This window comes from Hemicordylus capensis, chromosome 1 (genome assembly GCF_027244095.1).
Source record: "Hemicordylus capensis ecotype Gifberg chromosome 1, rHemCap1.1.pri, whole genome shotgun sequence".
NCBI lineage: Eukaryota > Metazoa > Chordata > Lepidosauria > Squamata > Cordylidae > Hemicordylus > Hemicordylus capensis.
In genome coordinates, this window is record NC_069657.1 from 83,383,284 (window position 1) to 83,404,607 (window position 21,324).

The 21,324-nt window shown below is 43.8% G+C and overlaps 1 protein-coding gene across 6 annotated transcripts in view; it reads right to left on the reverse strand.

The window, feature by feature from the left end:
- Window positions 1-2,305: 2,305 nt before the first annotated feature.
- The window catches only part of NR1H3 (nuclear receptor subfamily 1 group H member 3), a 48,102-nt gene continuing 29,083 nt past the window's right edge, over window positions 2,306-21,324 (reverse strand). For all 6 annotated transcript variants that reach the window (XM_053285502.1, XM_053285499.1, XM_053285504.1 and 3 more), the window contains 10 exons: window positions 19,509-19,547; window positions 18,421-18,457; window positions 16,910-17,113; window positions 15,518-15,784; window positions 14,287-14,495; window positions 12,850-13,029; window positions 11,644-11,743; window positions 8,647-8,760; window positions 6,712-6,806; window positions 2,306-5,505 (listed from right to left, as the gene is read on the reverse strand). In XM_053285502.1, the coding sequence (XP_053141477.1) occupies window positions 5,359-5,505; window positions 6,712-6,806; window positions 8,647-8,760; window positions 11,644-11,743; window positions 12,850-13,029; window positions 14,287-14,495; window positions 15,518-15,784; window positions 16,910-17,024 (1,227 nt within the window). In that variant the 5' untranslated portion in view covers window positions 17,025-17,113; window positions 18,421-18,457; window positions 19,509-19,547 and the 3' untranslated portion in view covers window positions 2,306-5,358. The remainder of the gene's footprint in view (window positions 5,506-6,711; window positions 6,807-8,646; window positions 8,761-11,643; window positions 11,744-12,849; window positions 13,030-14,286; window positions 14,496-15,517; window positions 15,785-16,909; window positions 17,114-18,420; window positions 18,458-19,508; window positions 19,548-21,324) is intronic.

Consider the following 21,324-nt stretch of genomic DNA (forward strand, 5'->3'; position numbering starts at 1 on the left):
GAACAAATGGCAAATATAAAATGAGGTGCACACTTTAAAATAAGGAACGTTGGACAACAGAAGAGACCCAATCCTTCAGCAGCTCTCTTTACACACACTGAAGACAAAAAAATACAAAATATATAAGCGGTTGGACACATAGCCATAGATTAGCCAAAGCAGAGCTTCTCCTGCTGATCTGCTTAGAGTGGCAATCCAAACTGACTCCCTCTACACTCCCAGCCTTTTTTGTCACGTTAGACCTACTCTATTTATTACTTTATTTATTTATTTAATCATATTTTTATACCGCCTGGTATGTATATCTCTAGGCAGTGTGCAAAATTTAAAATATTTAAGAGTCACAAATTAAAATACATGACACAATAAAAATAGAATAACATAGTTATTAAAACAAGTTTTTAAAATTATTAAATTTTTAAAACGGCAAGTACTCTGGATTAACTAGAGAAAAGAAAGGTCGCAAAATGATTATTTAAAGCATAATCTAAGATAATTCCTACAAGCAGGGGCATAACAAGGTTGGAGTGAGCCCAGAGACAAAATTTTAAAATGTCCCCCCGTCACCACCTTCCTCTAAAATTAAAAAAAAATTCAAGGAAGCTCGGGTGGGTGTTGAGTGGGGGAGACATGTCTCTGGCGGCCCCCTCCCAAGGCAGGGGCCCCCGAGACAACAGTCTCCCCTTGGCCTATTATAGTTATGCTCCTGCCTACAAGATAGTGCAATGGGATCTTCTTGACCCTGAAGGAGCTACATATTAGGGGTGTGCACAGAGCATCTGGCATGGTTCAGTCCAAATACGAACCAAATACTGACCAACCGCGGGTATGCAAAACGGTTCCGTCTAACTGATCGGCTGGGCCGGACAGTTGGACAAACCAACTCAAACTAGTTCAAAGCAGTTCTCAATCAAACCACTTGAACCAGGCCAGTTCACAGCGGTCTGGTTCTCAAACTCGTTCTGCACATTCCTACTATATCTCATAGCACATCATACAATACATTATCAGTTTTGAGCATTATTTCAAGGCTTTGCCTCCTTCCCTCCTTTGGGGAGGTCCCCTCAGCGTCCTTTTGGCGCTGTCCCCTTTTTCTGTTTGACTCTGGATTAAATATGAATGTGAAAGTTGAACAGCTTCTTTCTTAATTTTAAGAGTAAGCCTAGGATTCGGTATTAATAGAGGGAACACATTAAATAGATTATTCCTAGATCTGTGACAGCAGTGTATTTAAAACAAATTAAATATCAATCTATAATGTGACTGCTATTTCAATGTAATAAGTGGCTGGATGAAATGGTTTTTGAAGATCTTTCAGTATTCTAATCTACAGCAGTTGCAAGATATGGTATATCTAGATGCACTGTTCTGAAGTGAATATTCTGAATGTCCATCTGAAGACTTAAAATCAATATAGCATCCATGAACCAGGGTGGGGGCACAAATTAGAACACTGAGGCTACAGATTTTTACACTAGTGATCTCTTTCAGTCAAATAAATGTATAACTCATTCAAGTCCATGACTAAACTTTCATAGATATGAATGGTTCTGCTGCATCTCTCTATATAAAAGCCTTAGGTAGTATGTGGCAAGCACTGCCCTCGCCCCACCCTTGCAGTGCTAAACCAATCAGGGCACTGCAGGAGTGCTCACACTCTCAGGAAAATCTACTCCCAGTGGCCGCCATGTTGGAGCTGAAGCAATGGTGGCGGCAAGGCTCCGAGGGGCCAGCGGAGGAGGAGGTAGCAACGGCACATGGCCAGCCCAGCACCCACAGCATGGCCAGTCCCCATTAGGACATCTTGGCATCACCAAGGGCCGGCTCATGTGCATAGGAGCACAGTCAAAATGTTTGCATGCAAGGCGGGGACGGGGTCACTAGCATTGGAGAGGGGAGGGAAGAGGGGCAGGCGGGGAAGAAGGAGAGAGAAAGAAAACTAGGACGAGGAGGGAGGAGAAGCAGGAGTGAAGCTCAGGTGAGGCAGGGGGCTCTGGCAGGGGACTCTGAGAGCAATCTACTAGTGTGCAGATGCTCTGCACCAGTCAAGCCAGTAATATTTATAACTACAAAAACATCACCATAATATAGATTTGATATACTGCAAATCTACACAGCAAACCAAACTGAAGGAAACAATCGTTACAATATGCTGGATCATATTACAAATATGCTGGATCATTCATTTCCAAAGTACAGTACTTACTGTTCCTTGTTCATTCACAAGTTTGGCTTCCACTGTTTGATATAATTAGCTCTGAATTGCAATTTCAAGAGATCAAGAACTTATACGGATACACTAAAATGGTGTGTCATCAAATAATCAAAATTCTGTATTAGGCTTTATTCTTTTGCATAAACATTAACATTTTGCAATCAATTAGTTTAAAATACAGAATTAAACAGAAAGAATATTGCAATGAGTTATAAAAACAGATTTTATATTTTGTTACAAGTGCTTTACAAAGTGAAGGCCAGTGGAAAGAGACCCAACCTCAAGTGCAAAACAGACACAAGGCCGACACCATAGGTATGGCACTTGGTTACAGAGTCAACAATTATATTGGTTCATGGGCCCAGGCTCTCAAGATGCTTGCAAGACAAGGAAACTTAATGTGCAATAAAGAGGGAAGCAGCATATAATACTAGAGTATTAAAGATTTACTTCTTGTCTCCAAACAATTTGCCTCTTCTGGACTGAAGATCAAGTCCCCCCCCCCAAGCAAATTATTCTTCTAGCAGCCTAATTCCATTCAGAGTCAGGCACATCTAAGTACACTAAAATTAATGGATTGCGTCCCAATTAGTACTTCAGTGAATGGAAGAAATTCTTTTCTGCAAAGAGGATTTTCACCTATCCCTCTTTCCCTGCAGGTCCCTAAGACACCTCCCCAACCCCACATCTTGTTGAGGGTTGGAGGAGCAGTTTTTCAGGGGACTACAGAGGGAAGGGGGGATTGGCAAAAATCAAATCTTTCCCAAATGGAGCTTCTTCCATTCACAGATGTACTAGTTGGGATCCAACTCAATGGTCATCAATACACCTAACTCTGAATAGGACTGAGCTATAAATACTAATCTATTCATGAGTATAAAATCAAAAGGGCCTTTCTTGAGGGACAATTTGGCATGTTCAAGGTAGAGAAGAATGCTCAGAATAGATGGGTACCCTTAATACTCTTAACAGACATCATTCACAAGTTTGCATTACATACCCAAACTGAATTGTATTCCCCCGTGAAGATAACCAAGGGCAGCACTGAATGTTGCATGCAAATGCAAATAACAAAAACACAATGGGTTTTTTTGGTTTAGTTTAGAGGGGAGAAAAGGGTACTGTGGGAATAGATAATTGGAAACACAGACTCAGTGTGGAAGGAGGGTCCTTAATTCTTCCCCTGCAACACCTCAGCTGCTTCTGCCCTCCTAATACCATGGGATTCTAGGCACAAGTTTACCTTTGCAACCATGTGTCTGGAACTCCACAGGGCAAAAGGCACTTAGGAGGAGGTACAGTGGATAAGAAGAGGGATGAGAAAGGTTTAAGTATCCCACACACACAAATGCTGAGCTCCAAATCACCACCGCCTCATTTTTTCTGTTTAACAGAAACAGCCATCCAAACACACATTTGTACATAGGGTTTAGTTCCACCTTTTGAGATGTATGCAGTCTACTCAATGATTACAGTATCACTCTAACATTAATTGTATGTCCATACATACACATATCAACTGTGGACTCGTGAAAATAACTCTTAAATTCAAGGATTCCCTCTCTCTCTAGACCAGGCATGCAGAGAACTTCAGCCCATGCCAGTCTTTCCAGGTCCATATGACTGAGAGGGCAAAAGTGCAAACCATGTCAACCGACACAGCTGGCACCTTGAGCTAACTGCACAGGGGATTTAGCTACTTGCTTTTCACACAAACATTTCCAGTACTCCAATACTTGCTGAGCACAGACAAACAGGACAGCCACCTGAATGAACCCTATAAAGTGCTGAGACACAAGCAGTTCCATTTTCTAGTGTTCCTCTGATCCAACCAAACACTAAATGCATTCCTTGGTTTTTCAAATTATCTCCCCACAACCTGCAAACATACCAAAAAATGAACTGAATGAGATACAACAGAAGGTTGTGGTTACAGGCATGTTTGCTATGCTCCCACTTTTACAGAAGCCAAAGGAATGGGGATGCAACTTATGGCATTTGCTTGAAAAGAAATAATGTGACATGTGACAGCACTGCTCCCAACTGTGTAAATCCCATACCTGCTGTTGTGTGCAAGTGCCTATAGGTGAGCACTCAGCTTAGCGCAGACTCCACAGGTAGGTTGCACATCACTGGATTTACACTGAAAATGTTCTAATCCGTAAGTGTACACACAATCTTAGAGTCACTTCAAAGGTTACAAATTAAGACTGCAGACCTAGACACAAGTTAGTTGGGAGTAAGCCCCATTCAACTCAATGGGATTTGTTTCAGAGCAATCACTCCTAACATTCAGCTGCATAACATTCATATTACATAACATTCATAACATAACATTCAGCTGTGTACCTTGTTCCACACCTTCACATTATAAATGGGTGCACGTGGCAGAGAACATGGTGACTGGACATGGCTCCCTAGCATGTCTATGGTGTATATGAGATGTGGCCCTTGTATATTATAGTGATGGTTAGACTGGGTGGGTGGGTGTGAAAAATATTAGGAAAGATCATGAAGATATTTCTGTATAGTACAGTTAGCCTTCCAATCCACAGGCCGCCTTCCCAAAAAAACCCACCCCCAAATCATCAAATGGTGGCACTTACGACTCCCATTCCCAGAAAGAAAAGATTCCTCTAGAAATGAAGCCTCATGAACAGAAATCACCATAAATGTTCATCTAGCTCTCTATAAATGTTTGTGAATGGTAGAATGTATTAAGTACATTCAGAAACTCACACAAAGTCCCTCAAAATAGAAACACAAATGGGCCTTGCCCCTGAAACCCCTGAGAAGCCTCTTTGTGGGTCTGGGTGAAGGATCCTTAAAATTAAAAGGGCCAGACCAAACACAACAAGAAAAGTGCTTGGAAGAAGAAAAAGTCACTGGACACATTATTAGGGTGGGTTCTTCATCTCTACCACACTGAGGTGTTCAGTTGTCCCATTTCTGGAAGACATGAAATCAAAGACTAAAACATCATCTCATCCATCTCATTTGCCTTCTGCATTGTCTCATCGGAGCAAAGGCCCATCACCCTCGGCACTGCTTCAGCACTTTGGAGAGTGGAGGACAACTTGTTGTTAGCACAAGGTGTGTATGATGGGGTTACTTCAGCAAGTCAGTGCTGTGGGACAGTGAAGTCATTCAGTGACATCCCAGATCTCTGAAAGAAGGGGTGGCAGCTTCTTGTCCTGTAGTCGAAGAGCAAACACTTGTTCAGAATGGACGCTACTTAGAGTTCGAAGACTGACCAATTTCATTAACATCCGTGGGAACATTAGATGATCCTGCAAGATCACACACAAAAAATCATTATTAGACCAATCCAAAAATCTATTTCTATCAATTTCCTATCTGCAAAGTTTGACTGGTCATGGACTGTAATAAACTATTACTTACTACTTACTTACTATCTGCAACAATGGATTAATAATATATTTGTATCAGCATTTTTTGTGCTACCCCAAGGTGGATCATCATCAATTAAAAACATACAATAAGCACATTTCAAAATGCAAGAAAAGCATTAATTAAACAACAACTTCCAAATGATGACTAATGAATGAATACGATTGCAAAGCATTTTATACACCAATGTTGTAATTAATACCAAACCTAAGCCCGTGCCTAGCAAAGGCTTCCAACATTTCCGCCAGGAATTTAAACTAGCAGGGAAGGGGGCTGAATTTTCTTGGGAATGAGGGCTGAAACTTCTCATCATGGGAAATGTGAGTTCAGGCTATATAGCACCATATAGAAAAAATATATAGCACCATAGGAAAAAAGGAAAAATGTTTCATAAGTACAACCATTTTATTAAAATTTAATTTATATTTAATAAAATGCACATTTTAATATTAACTCCTTGAATTCAGTGGCTGAGATTTTGTGCAGTGTAAGAAACATCTGACAAGAGCTGCACCATGGAAAACTCAGCTCTGCAGCTCTGCGCGCCATGTTGCTGAGCAGGAAAATGTGGGTGAAAGGGAGTGGGAGTGATTTTATCTGCAACTTCCTCCCTCCAAAAGGACATGTTGACTTCAGGAACATGTCCTTGAGGGGTGCATGGATCTTCCACTGCCACATTTAGTTACATCCTCAAGAATTGCATTTACTTGGTTGAAAATTTGAATTGAAACTGAAACATCATTTAACACTTCACCTAAGATGTTATTTTGCCAGTGTCTAAGAAAAGATTCCTAGCATCTCCAGCTAAGAGGACTGTAGCAGGGCCAAGAAAGGACTCCACTTGAGTCTTTGATGAAATGCTGCCAATCAGATTAAGCAGCACTGGGCTAGATGGACCAATGAACTGATTCTCAATAAGGCAGCTTAATATGTAAATATTAGTACTTGTTTTAACATATGTTGTCTATGCAATCCACCAGACCCATTCAGCAACCTAAAAGAAAGAGAACTTTATTTTTAAAAATTCATCACACATGTAATTTTGCCAATACAGTCATTATTCAGAGTTCACGGCAGACACTTACATTTGGTCTGTGGATACAAATGTAAGAATGAAGAGCCTCTACGTAGGTATGTTGCAGTCTTTCCACCAGGGGCTGATCCTGAACATTCGGTCGGTCTGCCAGTAAATAGGTTAACACTTTATAGGTAGCTGAATGTGCAATTAAACCTCTCAAGTTAAGCTCTAGAAATTCAATGCCATCCTTCTTCCCCAAATCTGGCCACAACTCTTGACACACCCTACAGCTTAGAAACACCACATGGCATAATTTCTACTGCAGAAACCAGTCTTCCCTGTCTGCTGTGATTTATCCATGTTTAGAAATATGTTATTAAGGCTGTGTTCTCACAATCACAAGGATTCTGATCAAAAGGTTAATCAGGATCAGCAAATCCTACAGATCTGAATGTGAGAACACAGAATTTCAGAACATTCCTGGTCAAACCACTCAGGGATAATATAGTTATCTATCCTGGTTAGTTAAGTGGCGCAGCAAGGAAATGCTTGACTAACAAGCAGAAGGTTTCTGGTTCGAATCCCCACTGGTACTATATCTGGCAGCAGTGATATAGAAAGATGCTGAAAGGCATCATCTCATACTGCGTGGGAGGAGGCAATGGTAAACCCCTCCTGTATTCTACCAAAGAAAACCACAGGGCTCTGTGGGCACCAGGAGTCAAAATCAACTTGACAGCACACTTTACTTTATCCAGGTTAGATGCTGGTTAAGCCAATTAGTTTGACCAGGCTTGCCCTGAAATTCTCCATTCTCACATTCAGTTCCATAAGGCTCGCTGATCCTGATTAACTTTTTAACCAGGATTCTGATGATTGTGAGAAGGCAACCTAAAAAGAACAGGCATGACTCAATCAAAGTGAGTCTCATTGGTGGCAATGAGAGAGATAAGCAAATGCCAGATGGTTTATTTTTTATAAACTGCCTAGAGATTTATACATCAGGTGGTATATAAATTTGAAAAACTATAAATGATTAAGACAGCCAACATAGCATAATGGCTAAGGAAGTGAGCCATGAGCCAAGATGTCTCTGTTGAAATCATTCTCCCAGAAGCCCTATTCTCAAGAAATCCTCCCCTCCCTAGAAATGATACACCCACTGCCCCTGCACCACTGACACAAACTGGCCTATTGGTCACTTGCCCTCTGGCAGCAGAGCTGAATGCATGGAGAATTTCTTTATATTTGAAACGCTGATTGGCTAGGACTCCAAGTGGTGTGGAGAAACCCACGATGCATTTAGCTCTGCTGCTGCCTGCAGACAAACCCTAAAGATTCAGCCCCGAGAAGGCATGGTCAGGAAATGTATGAGCATGAAGGGGAGTGATCAGCAGGTGTAGTAAATGCTTAATAATACAAGTGAACCTCCATGTTTGCAGACTCAATATCTGCAGTTTTGCATATCTGCAGTCGGGCAACTGACACCTGACCTCGGTATACACAGAAAAAAGGCAACTAAGGGGTTAAATTCCATGTATCCACGGGTCATCTCTGGCCACCATTTTGGGACTGGAAATGTTAAAATGGCTCGGGGGGGTGGGACTGGGGAAAAACATGATTTTTGACATATTTTCTGCTACTGGGGGCATATCTGTTCTGCTGGGGACCTACGGATCACGGTCGGCCACTTTCCCCCACATTTATAGGGCCATTTTCTGCTTATTTTGAACATTTTCCCAACCTCCAGGAACCTAACCACTGCAATCCCATTGCCCCAATGCCTCCGTATTCACAGTTTCCCTATCTGCAGTAGCAGTGGAGAACGGAACCCCCGCTAATACAGAGGTTCTCCTGTAATGAATCTTCATCAGTCAATGGGACTTATGAGCTGGCTGGTTTATTCTCAGCTGGCTGGTTTATTAGTGCAAACAGATACTCTTCTAGGTTTCAAAGCTTCTAGACAATCCAACAGGAGAATCAGCTCCACCAGCTTCATTACCTGCAGAAAAAATGCTGATAGCAATCAAAAGTGCATATTCAGCACCGTTGAGCTGTAATTCATTCATGCCCTTTGAAAATTCAAATATGGGATTAATGAACTCAAATTGAAGACCTGGAAGAAAAGGACAAAGAGATTGGGTTAAAAACATAATTGCTTGTATCTACTGCACAAAAACTGATTTTGGGTATTTGGCATCCAGATGGACTCCCATTCTGAATTAGGCAGAGGGTTGGGTGGCAGGGTAGGGGGGAATCCTGTCAATTTATCTGTGGACTGGTCTTCATTATTCAATGTCAGGAGGAGGCAACTCCAGTCAGGATTTGGGAACCATGTGTGCTCCTGAAAATGGATCGTGTGGACGGTGGTAATGTCATGCACAAGATTGGGAGTGATCGTTTGCCACAAGCAATTCTAGTTGCACGGTGCGAGCAGCCGACATTGGTGATCTGGGATTTGATGTAAGGTGGAGATATTCTGCTGTCCGCACCACCCAACTAGGATTGCTTGCAGCACACAATCACTTCCTGGTCCTCCACCCAACATTACCAATTTACCCACACGATAATTTTGGGGAGTGCGCACAGCTCCCAAATCCCAGCTATAGCCTCCTCCTCCTCCTCCTGCCACTGAATTGTGAAAAACAGCCCTGTATTTCCTCATTATATTCCTTGCATCCATTGTGCTTTACTTCCAAGGAACTCTATGGAACACAGAGGGTCAGAATTCCAGAGACTATTTTGATCTACCTGTTCTGGATGGGGTCACACTTCCCCAAAAGGAACTGGTCCGCAGTCTGGGAGTACTCCTGGACCCACACCTCTCCTTAGTTTCTCAGGTTGAGGCGGTGGCCAGCGGTGCTTTCTATCAGCTTCGGCTGATACGCCAGCTGCGTCCATTCTCAAGATCAATGACCTCAAAACAGTGGTACATTTGTTGGTAACTTCCAGACTTGACTTCTGTAATGTGCTCTTCATGGGGCTGCCTTTGTATGTAGTCTGGAAACTTCAGTTGGTTCAGAACCCGGCAGCCAGGCTGGTCTCTGGGTCATCTCGGAGAGACCATGTTACTCCTTTGCTGATGGAGTTACACTGGCTGCCGATAGGTTTCCGGGCAAAATACAAAGTGCTAGTTATAACTTATAAAGCCTTAAACGGCTTAGGTCCTGGGTATTTAAGAGAGCGTCTTCTTCGCTACGAACCCCACCGCCCACTGAGGTCATCTGAGGAGGTCCGTCTCCAGTTACCGCCAACTTGTTTGGTGGTCACACAGAGACGGGCCTTCTCAGCTCCTGCCCCGAGATTGTGGAATGCGCTCCCTGCTGAGTTATGATCGTCCCCATCTCTGGCTATTTTTAAAAAAACATTTGAAAACCCTTTTTTTAACCCAAGCCTTCTCAGGTTTTTAATTAAAAATACTGTTTGTCAATTTTATGGTTTTTAAATTATTGTATTGTTTTAACTTTTATATATCCATATATTTAATCCCCATAGAAGTGCCTTTGTGGGGATGCGTCCCGGCAACCCAGCGGATTGGCTGGGCAGCAGAGGCGCCGGATTGGCTGGGTGGCAAGAACCGTTGGGATTGGCTGAGCGAGTGGCAGGAGGCCGTTGAGTTGAGCTGCAGCTGTGGGGGGAAATGGTGGCAGCTGTGGTGAGGAGGCAGTGGCCGTGGCCGCGGGCCGCTGTGAGGAGACGGCAGCAGCTGCAGCCCTAGCCCAGCCATCGCAGCCGTGGCCTGGGCTGGGAGGAGGCGGGAGGCAGCGGGACAGACTGGCCCTGGAGGCGCCTTCAGGGATGAGTGGGGAACGGCCCCCTCACCTGCTGCAGCCTCGGGCGGGAAGGAATCGGGCAGCGGGGCTTCCCTGTTCGCCATCAGAGAGGAGTGGCGGCGGCGGGGCCCTTTTTGGCCGCCTGCAGCCCAGTGAGGCTCTATGTGGGGGGAGGGGGAGGAACAGAAGGGAGGGAGGGCAAGAGAGCGGGGGCCTGGAGAGAGGGGGGGAGAGAGGACAGACCGGGGCAGGAGGGAGAGAGAGCAGAAAACAGCCAGCCCCAAAGCGCACAGATGCTCTGTGCGGGTCGGCTAGTGTGTTATATGTTGCATTGTTTTAATTTGTATATGTGTTTTAATTGTTAGCCACCCAGAGATGCATGTTTGGGCAGGATAGAAATTTAATGAATGAATGAATGAATGAATGAATTAAAATAAATAAATAATGTTAGAAGTTAGCCAGCCCTCCTTTCCCACACATCTGAGCTTATTTATGCACACAAGCACATAATTATTCTACTGGAAGCATTTTAGGCCTTAAAAAGTCTTCAAGAATAAGGAGAATAAGAGCCCACAAAATCATTTTGGAACTCCTAAAGCAGGATACATTGTCATAATGGGAATTGTTGATAAAAATCACTAGTTTGATCACTGAGTTCAATCATTTTTAAGGCCTCTACAATATCGTATTTCAAACCTCCAAATTCACACAGTCACATGTAGTAGGTGAAACAGAAAACAAGAACTTGCACTAAACAGAAAAAGAAAAGAAAATGGGTAGGGTCAAGTGCAGTCTGCACTTCTGTACAGATTTATTTTTATTTTTGTCGTTTTTTCTCATACTCATAGCTGTGGCAATATGTTTTAAAATATGCAAACAATAAAAGCTTTCTTAGCAGTTACTTTTTCTTCCCTCATGACCTCTAGGCAATTTCCCTCTCCATCATATTCCTCACTAATATGATGGAGGGCTGCACTGCCCACATTTCCCATACAATCACCCCTACAAAAAACTCTGCCAATGCTCAGATATCAGGTTGAGGGTACAGTCTACATACTGAATAAGCATAAGCAAAATGTGAACATTTGGATCTCTTATCTGTATGGTTATAGTAAATTAATCCAACATTTGACTTATTTTTTTGGAGCAGTGTCTGAATTTTGCTTTTAGGCACAGAAAGTGAGCTATCCTGGCCGGCAGCAAAGAAATGACTATGTTTAGCTCACCAGCTTTGGCAAAGTCATCTCGATTATAACTTAAATCCTTCAAAAAAGTGATGCTTTCTGTTTCTGGATTGTAGCGCCGAGATGTCTCCAACAGCATCACCTTAAGCACACACAAAATGAAGAAGTCATGAAAGACCTGGCTATGAGATCAGCAAACAAGTTCTAGTAAGAACTAATTTGCCTACTTTCTTTTCACTATAATCCTAATTTATAATTACTGTCTTCACAATTTAGCCCACTTCCGCCTCAAACATTCACACATCCACCTCAAGTGTTCACACATCTTGAATTGGGTTGGATGACATCAGGGGCACACCTAGATAATTTTGAAGCCCGGACCTGAAAGGCTTCAGGGGGCCCCTCCCCACCCACTTGAGGGCTTGAGAGGGCAAGTTAAATCTCTTTGGGGGGGGTACCTTTTAACCATCCACTGCTGCGCAGTGGGGACAGAGGAAGCCACTCAAGGGGAGACCAACACGGGGGAGGAGGAGATGGTGGCAAGAGCTCCTTGCCTGAGCCTGCCTGCCTCCCAAATGACAAACTGGGCCGTTTTCGGCCTATTTGCATGGTGGCTGCTATGCACGAGTAGAGGCCAGGTGAATGCCATAAGTTGGGCAGCCTCTGCTCAGGATGCCAGGCAGTACACCGCTGCTCCGTGCGGCTTGCAGGTGCTGGCGGTATGGCCAGTAAGGGGTTTTAAAGGTACCTCTCGCCACCCCGCCCTGCACCACTCTCACCGACCACCACTGGTTTCACTGCAGCAAACTCAATGTGTTTCAGACCCAAGCTTGCCTCCCGCCAGAACTGTGAATGGATGCACTTTGTCTCAGATTTGAACTGGAGCAGCCAGAGATCCAGAACCATCCCCAATAGTGCTCCCATACTAGAGAAGGAGCAAAACAAACATCAAGTGGTTAGGTCATGTTTTTGTAATATCTACGCCCACTGAAAGCTGGCAGCTCCACACCAGACAGCAAGTCTAGCTTGGAATGACTGCATGAGGTCCAACAGTGTGGATCCTTCCATGCTTTCTGCCACTAAAATCTCCTCCATCTAATTTCAAGTTAGTCAAAAGGAAGCCTCTTACACTTCTTTGGCATTAGTGATATCACATAAGGCAGATGTGTCTGTCTCAGTGTTTGGGGACTACATTGTCAGTGATAGCTGATGTTCCTTCTGGCCAGAATGGCAGAGTGTAGTTCTCACCTCTATTGTGGATGTCTTTAGAAGAGCGATCTGATCCTCTCTGGTGAGATCCAAGAAACCTGGCAACTGCTTAGCAAAGTCCACAATCTCCTGTACAGAAATTATTGCGAGCTCCGTGAAATGAGCAAAGCGCTGTTGTCGTGCTTCACGATGAAGTGGATCTGAAATTTGAGGCCATGGCTGCAAGCAGGTGGGAAACGAGAAGAAAGGAAAAGTTTGATAAATATAGGGGAGCAGGAAGCAGGAAATCAAACCACTGAAACAAATGAGGAATGTCCCAGTTCTCACAGCCACACTATCCTATAGCTTTCCTAAAAATCTGATTTACTGCAACAACACCCCACTATTCTCTACTGGTCAGCAATCTATAGCCAGCTATTCCACAATCTCCAAAGCTGCATATCACAGCACCCTTCAGCACTTTCAGTCCAAGTGAGCTCTGCTGCTTCTTCAACTGGCATGAGCAAACTTCCATTTGCCCTCCTCCGAGTGTCAGGTCTCAGATCTCATACAAACAAGTTGTTCTTGGGTTCTATTAGTCAGTTCCTTTATTCCCTGGGAAACTGCAGCAGGACCCGTCCCAAAAGCAGAGCTTCTTGGGGTGTACAGGAAAAATCAGGAAAGGAGCACCAGCTTCGTTAAGTGCGGGAACACTGCTTCCATCAGTTCTAACTCCCATAATGAATACGATGAATATTTATAAACTGCTTTTCAACAAAAGTTCCTAAAGTAAATAAAAATTTTCCTCATGACAACTGCGGATCCTTTAAAGAGGAACAGTTGAAGAAGTAGGGAGTGGATGTTCTATATCAATTGCTCAGTACCCTCATCAGTGCACTGCTGTCACCACTTACTTATTTAATTTTTTACATTTTATATCCAGCTCTTCCTCCAAGGAGCCCAGTACAACATACTTCGGTTTCTCCTCACAACAACCCTGTTAGGCCCAGAGTCACCCAGCAAGTATCATGGTTGAATGGGGATTTGAACTCGGGTCTCCCCGGTCATAGTCCAGCACTCTAACCACTACACCACGCTGGCTCTTTAAAAAATCTTACTATATTTAGTGTATGTCAATTTTCTGTCAGTTACCAGACAAAATATACACATTTTAAGTAAATATACAAATATCTGTAGTGACATATGGCAGAATTTGGAACACAAGGACTCACTCGAGAATTTCAAGCCTGTGTTTGTTGGCAGGATAGTCATAACTTGTTTCAAGCAGCATGAAACCTTTCTTTCAGGAAAGCAAATAGCACGCACTTCTTAATGCTATTTCCTTCCCATGGGTATCTGCAAAACACAGCTATCAACACCTCAAGTCAATCGTGTGTGTGCCTCTCTTTCTCTCTGTCTGTGAAAGGAATAGTTAACCGAAGTTGTGGGGTCTACTTTCCCCCTCTAGCTCAGAGTCCATCTAGACTGCATCTTTACCGTCACTTTGAGCCTATCTGTGAAGGAACGTTGATTGCACTGCTGCTGAGCTGCCACAAGCTTCTCTATCATATCAAGCTGCTCAGGGGTCATTTTGGGAGGGATGATAGGAGGAGACGTTGGGTTCTGGCGCACAACTACCATCCGGGCCTGATCATCTTCCTGCTTCTTAAGTTTCTTCAGCTGGATCTGCTCTTCAGAGAGAACACCTAAAAGTAGGCCAGAGAACAGCGAACAGTGAGGGAAGGGATAGCCATATGAGACAACAAAGTGCATCACTGCATTGCTGGCAAAAGCCTCAAAGTTGTTCTTCCAGCGCAGACTGGATGCCACATGCCTCAGCAGTTCTTGTTTCCCAGATCTCAAACTGCACTGTAACATCTATCTGCAAGTTCAGCATTCGCAGCAACAGCTTGCCTTGCACTAACTCATCGCTTCTTCAGACTGTTCCTGAGCAAGCTGGCTGTTTATGTTTCACACTTCAGCAGAAACCACATAGTTCCCCATGAAAGTGTATGCTCTCTTTTTTTAAAATCAAGTTCCTAGACCTCAGGGATGTGGAGAAAATCTTTTCTGTGGTTGTGCAGAACTATCTGAAGGATCTGAAACCCTGAAGCCATTTCCATATATATCCATCCCTCCTCATGAAGACAGTCACTGGTTCCTGTTTGCCAGTCCCTGAATCAGAGACTCCCCTCCTAGCGTACACTAACTTGCCAAAACATTCTGAACGCAATGAAGATTCCAATATTGTAACCAGAATAATATGTTCAAATTTAGCATATTATATTACGCATATTGAGTTATACTGAAAGGTTCCCTTTCCCTGGTGGAAGGAGCTTCCTCCAAAGAAAGCTCCTTCTGTTGGAGCAAGGGCGGTTTTGGACTCAAGCAGTGTTCCCTGTAACAGGGATTCCCAGATGTTGTTGAGTACAATTCCCATCATCCCAGCTGCACTGGTCGTTGGCTGGGGAATATAGGAGTTGTAGTCAGCAACATCATCTGGGAATCCCTGTTTCAGGCAACACTGGATACAACCCATTGTTTGGTCAACATACTTTTTTCCTAAGCATAGCATTAGGATTCTATGACACAGAATCCTGACTGTTCTACGTATAAGGTGTAATCTTGCAATGAGGAGTCCCCCAAGCCACACAGGTCCTGCACATTCTCGCCTCTCTCATTCCCCTTCTCCATGTTGCTCCTAGATACCTCCACTCCTGTCACTTACATTGCTCTCGCATGCCTGCCTCCTGGCACTTGCGCAACCGGCACTCCTGGCACTTTCGGCGCATGTACATATCCATCTCACACCTGCCACCATTCTTGCAGACATACTGGGCACCCTTGATGACACTGCGGCGGAAAAAGCCCTTGCAGCCCTCACAGCTCAGTACATTGTAGTGGAAGCCAGAGGCCTTGTCTCCACACACGCTGCACACCTCATTTCCAAGCATCTTGGGGGCCGGCCCCTTCTTCCGTTTCAAAGGAGGATTTTCTACAAATGTTGAGAAGAATGAAAGTTTAAAAAACAGGAGACTGTGAAGAAAGACTTGGTCTAGAAAACAACACACACACACACGCACACACTTAAATGTGATTGTTCAATAAAAATATTTTCAGGGGGACTTACAAATTAAAAGCCATAAAATGCAATTTAAAAAATTCAACGCCTGACATCTAGACTAATGCAATGCTGCTGGTGCTATGAGGCAAGGCTGATTTTTGCCAATCTCACCTTCCCTCTAATTCCACCTGTGCCTCCTGAAATGTCCCTGAGAGACATATTTTTGGGAGGCCCAATAGGCATCAGAGGGAAGGGGAGTCTGGCGAAAATCATCCCTGCCCCTTAATGCCAGAGCAGCATTATCTTGGATGTCAGCCAACTAAAATAAAAACATAGTCAAAATCAGCAAATAAAAGTAGCATTTTAAAACAATTTGATAAAGAATAAAAAGAAAGCAAAAGGTCCATGGAGGGTTCAATAAAGAAATAAGATAATAGATATGGATGAGACAGAACAGCTAAACATTTCAATTGGAAGATTTGTTCTTATTGCATGGTTCTCTAATTCTCTTTGGGCCAGTCACTAGAGGGCAGCATGGTTACTTTTCCTGTGAGATTAGTCAGATTATTTTCATAAAAGTGGTTTACAGCATCACTTCCCATGCTGTAAACACATTTTTTGTCCTGCTCTTGCCTATGGCCAAACCATTTTGCAGGCTTTTGAGTCAATACAAAACCTAAAGGTAAAAGGGGAATGAGTGTACACACCATGAAACCTCTATCAAACCACTTTCACACCTCTTTCAAACCACTTTCAACTCTGTGGAAACAACAAACAAAACGTTTGTTTGTCTCTCTCCATCTCTCCCTTTCCTTTCTCAAGCCCTTGTATAGAGAATAGATGTTTATTATTCAGAAGGACCCATTAATTGCTAAACTTTTCTTCTTGTAGTTTATTACATGCTAGGAGTTTTTGTATGTGGAGAAGCATTCAAAAAGGTAACAGTCCTGAATTCCACCACCTCGGTCTCCACCTCCTTCTATGTAATGTGTAGGTCAGTTCTTAGTCTGATCTAAATATTCACTGTGAATGGATGAAATGAGGTCTTGGTCTTACCTGTGTGCTCAGGGGGGATGTCTGCACCATGAAAAAGTGCAAACCCTTTCTCCTCCATCTCAAATACACTTGACTTCTTCCCATGATTCTGTGCAGCAAGCTGTGTGGGACCCATGGTGGTTGCCCTAGAGGGTCTCACGTTCTTCTTCTCATCTCTGAAGCATGGTCAAGCTCAACAAAGCTGCATTCACTGCTACAATGTCTCTGCAAAATGGAGGAAAGCAGGAGCAAAAGAAAAGAAAACTCAATAAACTTACAGAAGCTTCCAGGAAATATCTTTTAGACTACTTTCCTTAAGGAAAGTAAGCTTATGAGATCACCCGGCAATGTGTGTGTGTCCATGAGTGTGTGCGTCTACCATCAACTTTGCAATGCCTGTGTAACACCGACCTTCACACATGTGGCAAAGGTGGATTTTACACACCCTGACACCTGGACCAATATGAACCAAATTTGGTACAGTTGTACCCTGTTTCCCTGAAAGTAAGACCTACCCCGAAAGTAAGACCTAGCAGTAATTTCTGATGTACCGCTAATTGCCCTAGTGCATTTTGGGGGGCTAAAATTAATATAAGACACTGTCTTATTTTCGGGGAAACACGGTAGGGACACCTCAACGGCATAACTTGTGATGAAGTCATCCACCCCAGTTCAAGGTGGCAGATGCATGAATGTTTTGAGGCGCAAGTGGACTAACTTATGAACCGCCTAACCGATTTGAACCAAATTTGCTACACCTATAGGGATACCTCAGCGGCATAGTTGGTGATGATATCATCCACCCCAATTCAAGATAGCGGATGCGTGAACATTTTAGGCACAAGTGGGCTAACTTGTGGATCACCTAACCGATTTGGACCAAATCTGGTGCAGTTATAGTGAGTAACACAAAAGCACACCTCAACAGCATAGTTTGTGATGATGTCATCCACCCCAGTTCAAGATAGTGGAAGCATGAACATTTGAGGCACAAGTGGGCTAACTTGTGAACCACCTAACTCATTTGAACCCAATTTGCTACAAGTGTATGGACACATAGGGACAGCTCAAAGTGTGATGAAGCCATCCACCTTGATTCAATATGTTGGAGGTGTGAACAGTTGAGGAACAAGTGGGCTCAAGTAGGGACACCTCAATGGCATAGATTGTGTTGATGTCATCCACCCCAGTTCAAGATAGTGGAAGCATGAACATTTGAGGCACAAGTGGGCTAACTTGTGAACCACCTAACTCATTTGAACCCAATTTGCTACAAGTGTATGGACACATAGGGACAGCTCAAAGTGTGATGAAGCCATCCACCTTGATTCAATATGTTGGAGGTGTGAACAGTTGAGGAACAAGTGGGCTCAAGTAGGGACACCTCAATGGCATAGATTGTGTTGATGTCATCCAACCCAATTCAAGATGGTGAACATGTAAACATTTAAGGCTGAAGTGGATTAACTTGCGAGGATGATAATTATCAATTAAGATTATAGTTAAAGGAAAGCTGGCAGATTATTTCTTACCAGAACAACTTGTTCACGTTCACCTTCACTGACGTGTCTGAAATAAAGATTAGCAAGCAAGATCAGTAGCTGAAAAACAGAGTTTGCTAGGCAAAACAAAACAATTTGCAAAATGGTTCAGTTCTTTGAAAGCTAATTAGAATAAGCCTTACTGAATCTGGGCTGCTGAATGACACCAAAGTTCGTGGTCCAGTTCTGTCAACTGAACAACATTGGACTTGTGGTCATGTTGCGGGGTCTGAGAGGCAGTGAACCAGTTATGCTTGCTTTAGAGATTAAATGCAAAAAGTTTTTGTGGAACATTACAGATCATTGTTTTAAAGAAAGGCCACACAATTCACAGAAGAGCCTTAAATAAGGCAAAGGGTTTAATTTCTGCATATTGGAATAGTAATGACATAATTTGTTCTGCTGATGCCAGCAACAGGGAAATTAAGCAAGATTGGGGCAAACCAACATTGAAGGGCACCATGTTCCAGGAAAACAGGGAAGAGCTGGAGCCAAAGAGAAGGGCACAGCTGCATACCTAAGAAGATTTCAAAACTTACATGTCATTAGGCAGTTGTGGAGTCCAAGTCAAACAACAAAAGCAAAGCTTGTTGCCAACTGGGTATTTAATCCACAGTGAGGTTTTTGACAGGACAAATGTTTGAGGCTGCAGTTTGAGTTGGGTAGCTATAAGGCTCAGCTGAGAAGGGACTGTAACAATTCCCTGAGTCTTGAGACAGACAATAGTTTTTTTCAAAAAGCTGAAAGTGGGTTGGAAAAGGAATCACTGTCCAGGTGATGTATACAATTGTGATTCTCCTGACTTATGTTGGCCTGCTTGATCTTACTGACCTCCATTTTAAAAGAGATCAAATTCCATTTGGAAGCCATCAAAACTAGCTAGACTCAGTACATTTGCCACTATGTCGGTTACCCAAGCATAAAATTATGGCTCTTCTTCCTGCCAAGTTAAAGCTATTCAATCAACCTTAAGTACCCATCAATACTCTATCCAGACTTCTTCTGAGGGATGACTTCTGTCACTTCTGATCTAGCTTTATTAGTGTAGTGAAGAGAAAACTCATCTTACATAAGCTTACCTGACTGGCTTTTCCGAAGTTCTGCCTTTGGCAATCTCTCTAAGGAAAGAAATTGTCAACATTATTACAAGTGGATTATTACAACATTATTACAAGTGGTCAACATTATTACAAGTGGATGGCCACCTCTTCAACTAAATCTTGAGAGTTTTCCCCTCCTAGTTTTCTCCTATAATCAGAGGTACACCTAGGTAATTTTGGAGCCTGGACCTAAAAGCCTTTGGAGAGGCCCCCTTCCCCTGCAAATTAAGCATCATCATGCTCAGCCAGATGACCACACCACCCGGGACAGACTAAAGAAGATTTGGAGGCCCCCAGGGGCTGTGGAGGCCCTGGATTTCAGCCCCGAAGTCCGGGGTAAGAGAATCTCTGCCTGTAGTATCAATTCAGATTGAGTGTCATGCTCCAAGAGGAAGGAGGTGTGTTCCTGGCCCTTTTTGACTCCAAAATCTAAGGATGAAAACAGCCAAGGTCAGCCTCAGAGTAAGCCAGGGAAGGAGGTTCCTTCATCACCTTAGTCCTCCTTCTCCTGGCTCAGCCAGTTCCTTCTGCAGGGGAACTCTAGCTCCCACACTCAAGAGCAGACCTCATCATCAGATGTCTTGACTTTAAATGCCCTAGTACAGAACTGACAGGGCTTAATACCCATCCAAGCTCTGAACCCTGGTCTCACTTCCTGCTTGTTGCCTCTTCCAACATGGCGGCCCCACTGGAGCTGTTCTCTGCAGCCCTCCCTGCCTCTCCTGCTCAACCCCACCTGGACCTGACAGGCCTGGAACCATCTCACCCTTGCTCCCTTTGGGGGAATACAGAGGCCCAAAAGGAGGAACACCATGCTCCCCACACTTCCCACCAAACTCCACAGAACCACATAGGCAACCAGGTAATGCAGCATCCTGACAATGAGAATTCTCATATATATGTGAGCAAAGCAGGAGAGGGTGAGGAGAAGGCATCTCCTTCCCTCTCTCTTCTTTCTCAGTTAATCTATATGGATTGTGGGCAGTGCCACTGTGGCAAGGGAATGGTGTGGAACAGGCTGATAAAGAGGGAACCCTATATCCCTTTAAACTATGTTGGTTTTGAGGAGCAGCTGATACACCTGTGATCACTGCTGCCTGAGGGAGGATAAATGAAGAGGCTAATATTGTACTTTCTTCCCTCCATCTGTATGACAGTTCTGAACAAAGATCAAGAATTTAGAGGCTCTGATATGAGACTACACAGATTCAGATTCATGGAGAAAGTCAGATGCGACTTTAGTCACGTCATCGGTCCATGTGTTTTTGTTTTCTTTTATAAGCATCTGAGAGGGGGCCAAATCAGAACTGAGGCCACAACACAGAAGAGGGAGAGTTAACTCTTGGTCCCAGTGGAAATCTACCACCCCATGAAGCTGCCATTAGCTCTGAATAGGAAGCTGCCATTGAAACCAAGGGGAAATCCAAGGAAGAACTAATTATAAGATTAGTCAGATACCCAAGAGTGTCACTTTAACCCCCAGAGGCTTAGAGTGAAGGTACACATTGAGCCGGGTCTCACGATCAGTGAGACCCAGTTTGGGAAGCTCAGTGGGGAGAGCGGGCTAAGCCTGCTCTCCCCACAGACTATCAGGGCAGGAGCCCTGGGCGGCCGGATCGGCTGCCCACACAATTGCCGGCTCCGTTGCAAGCGCACAGGGCATACTGGAGAGACCCCTGGAGCCAGGAGCCGGCTTTTTGCCTCCCCTCCAGGGGTCTACTCATGAGTAACCGTGCCACAGAGCCCTCCTAGTTTTCCCTAGTCATAATCGAGAAGCACTTGCTCCGCTAACCTG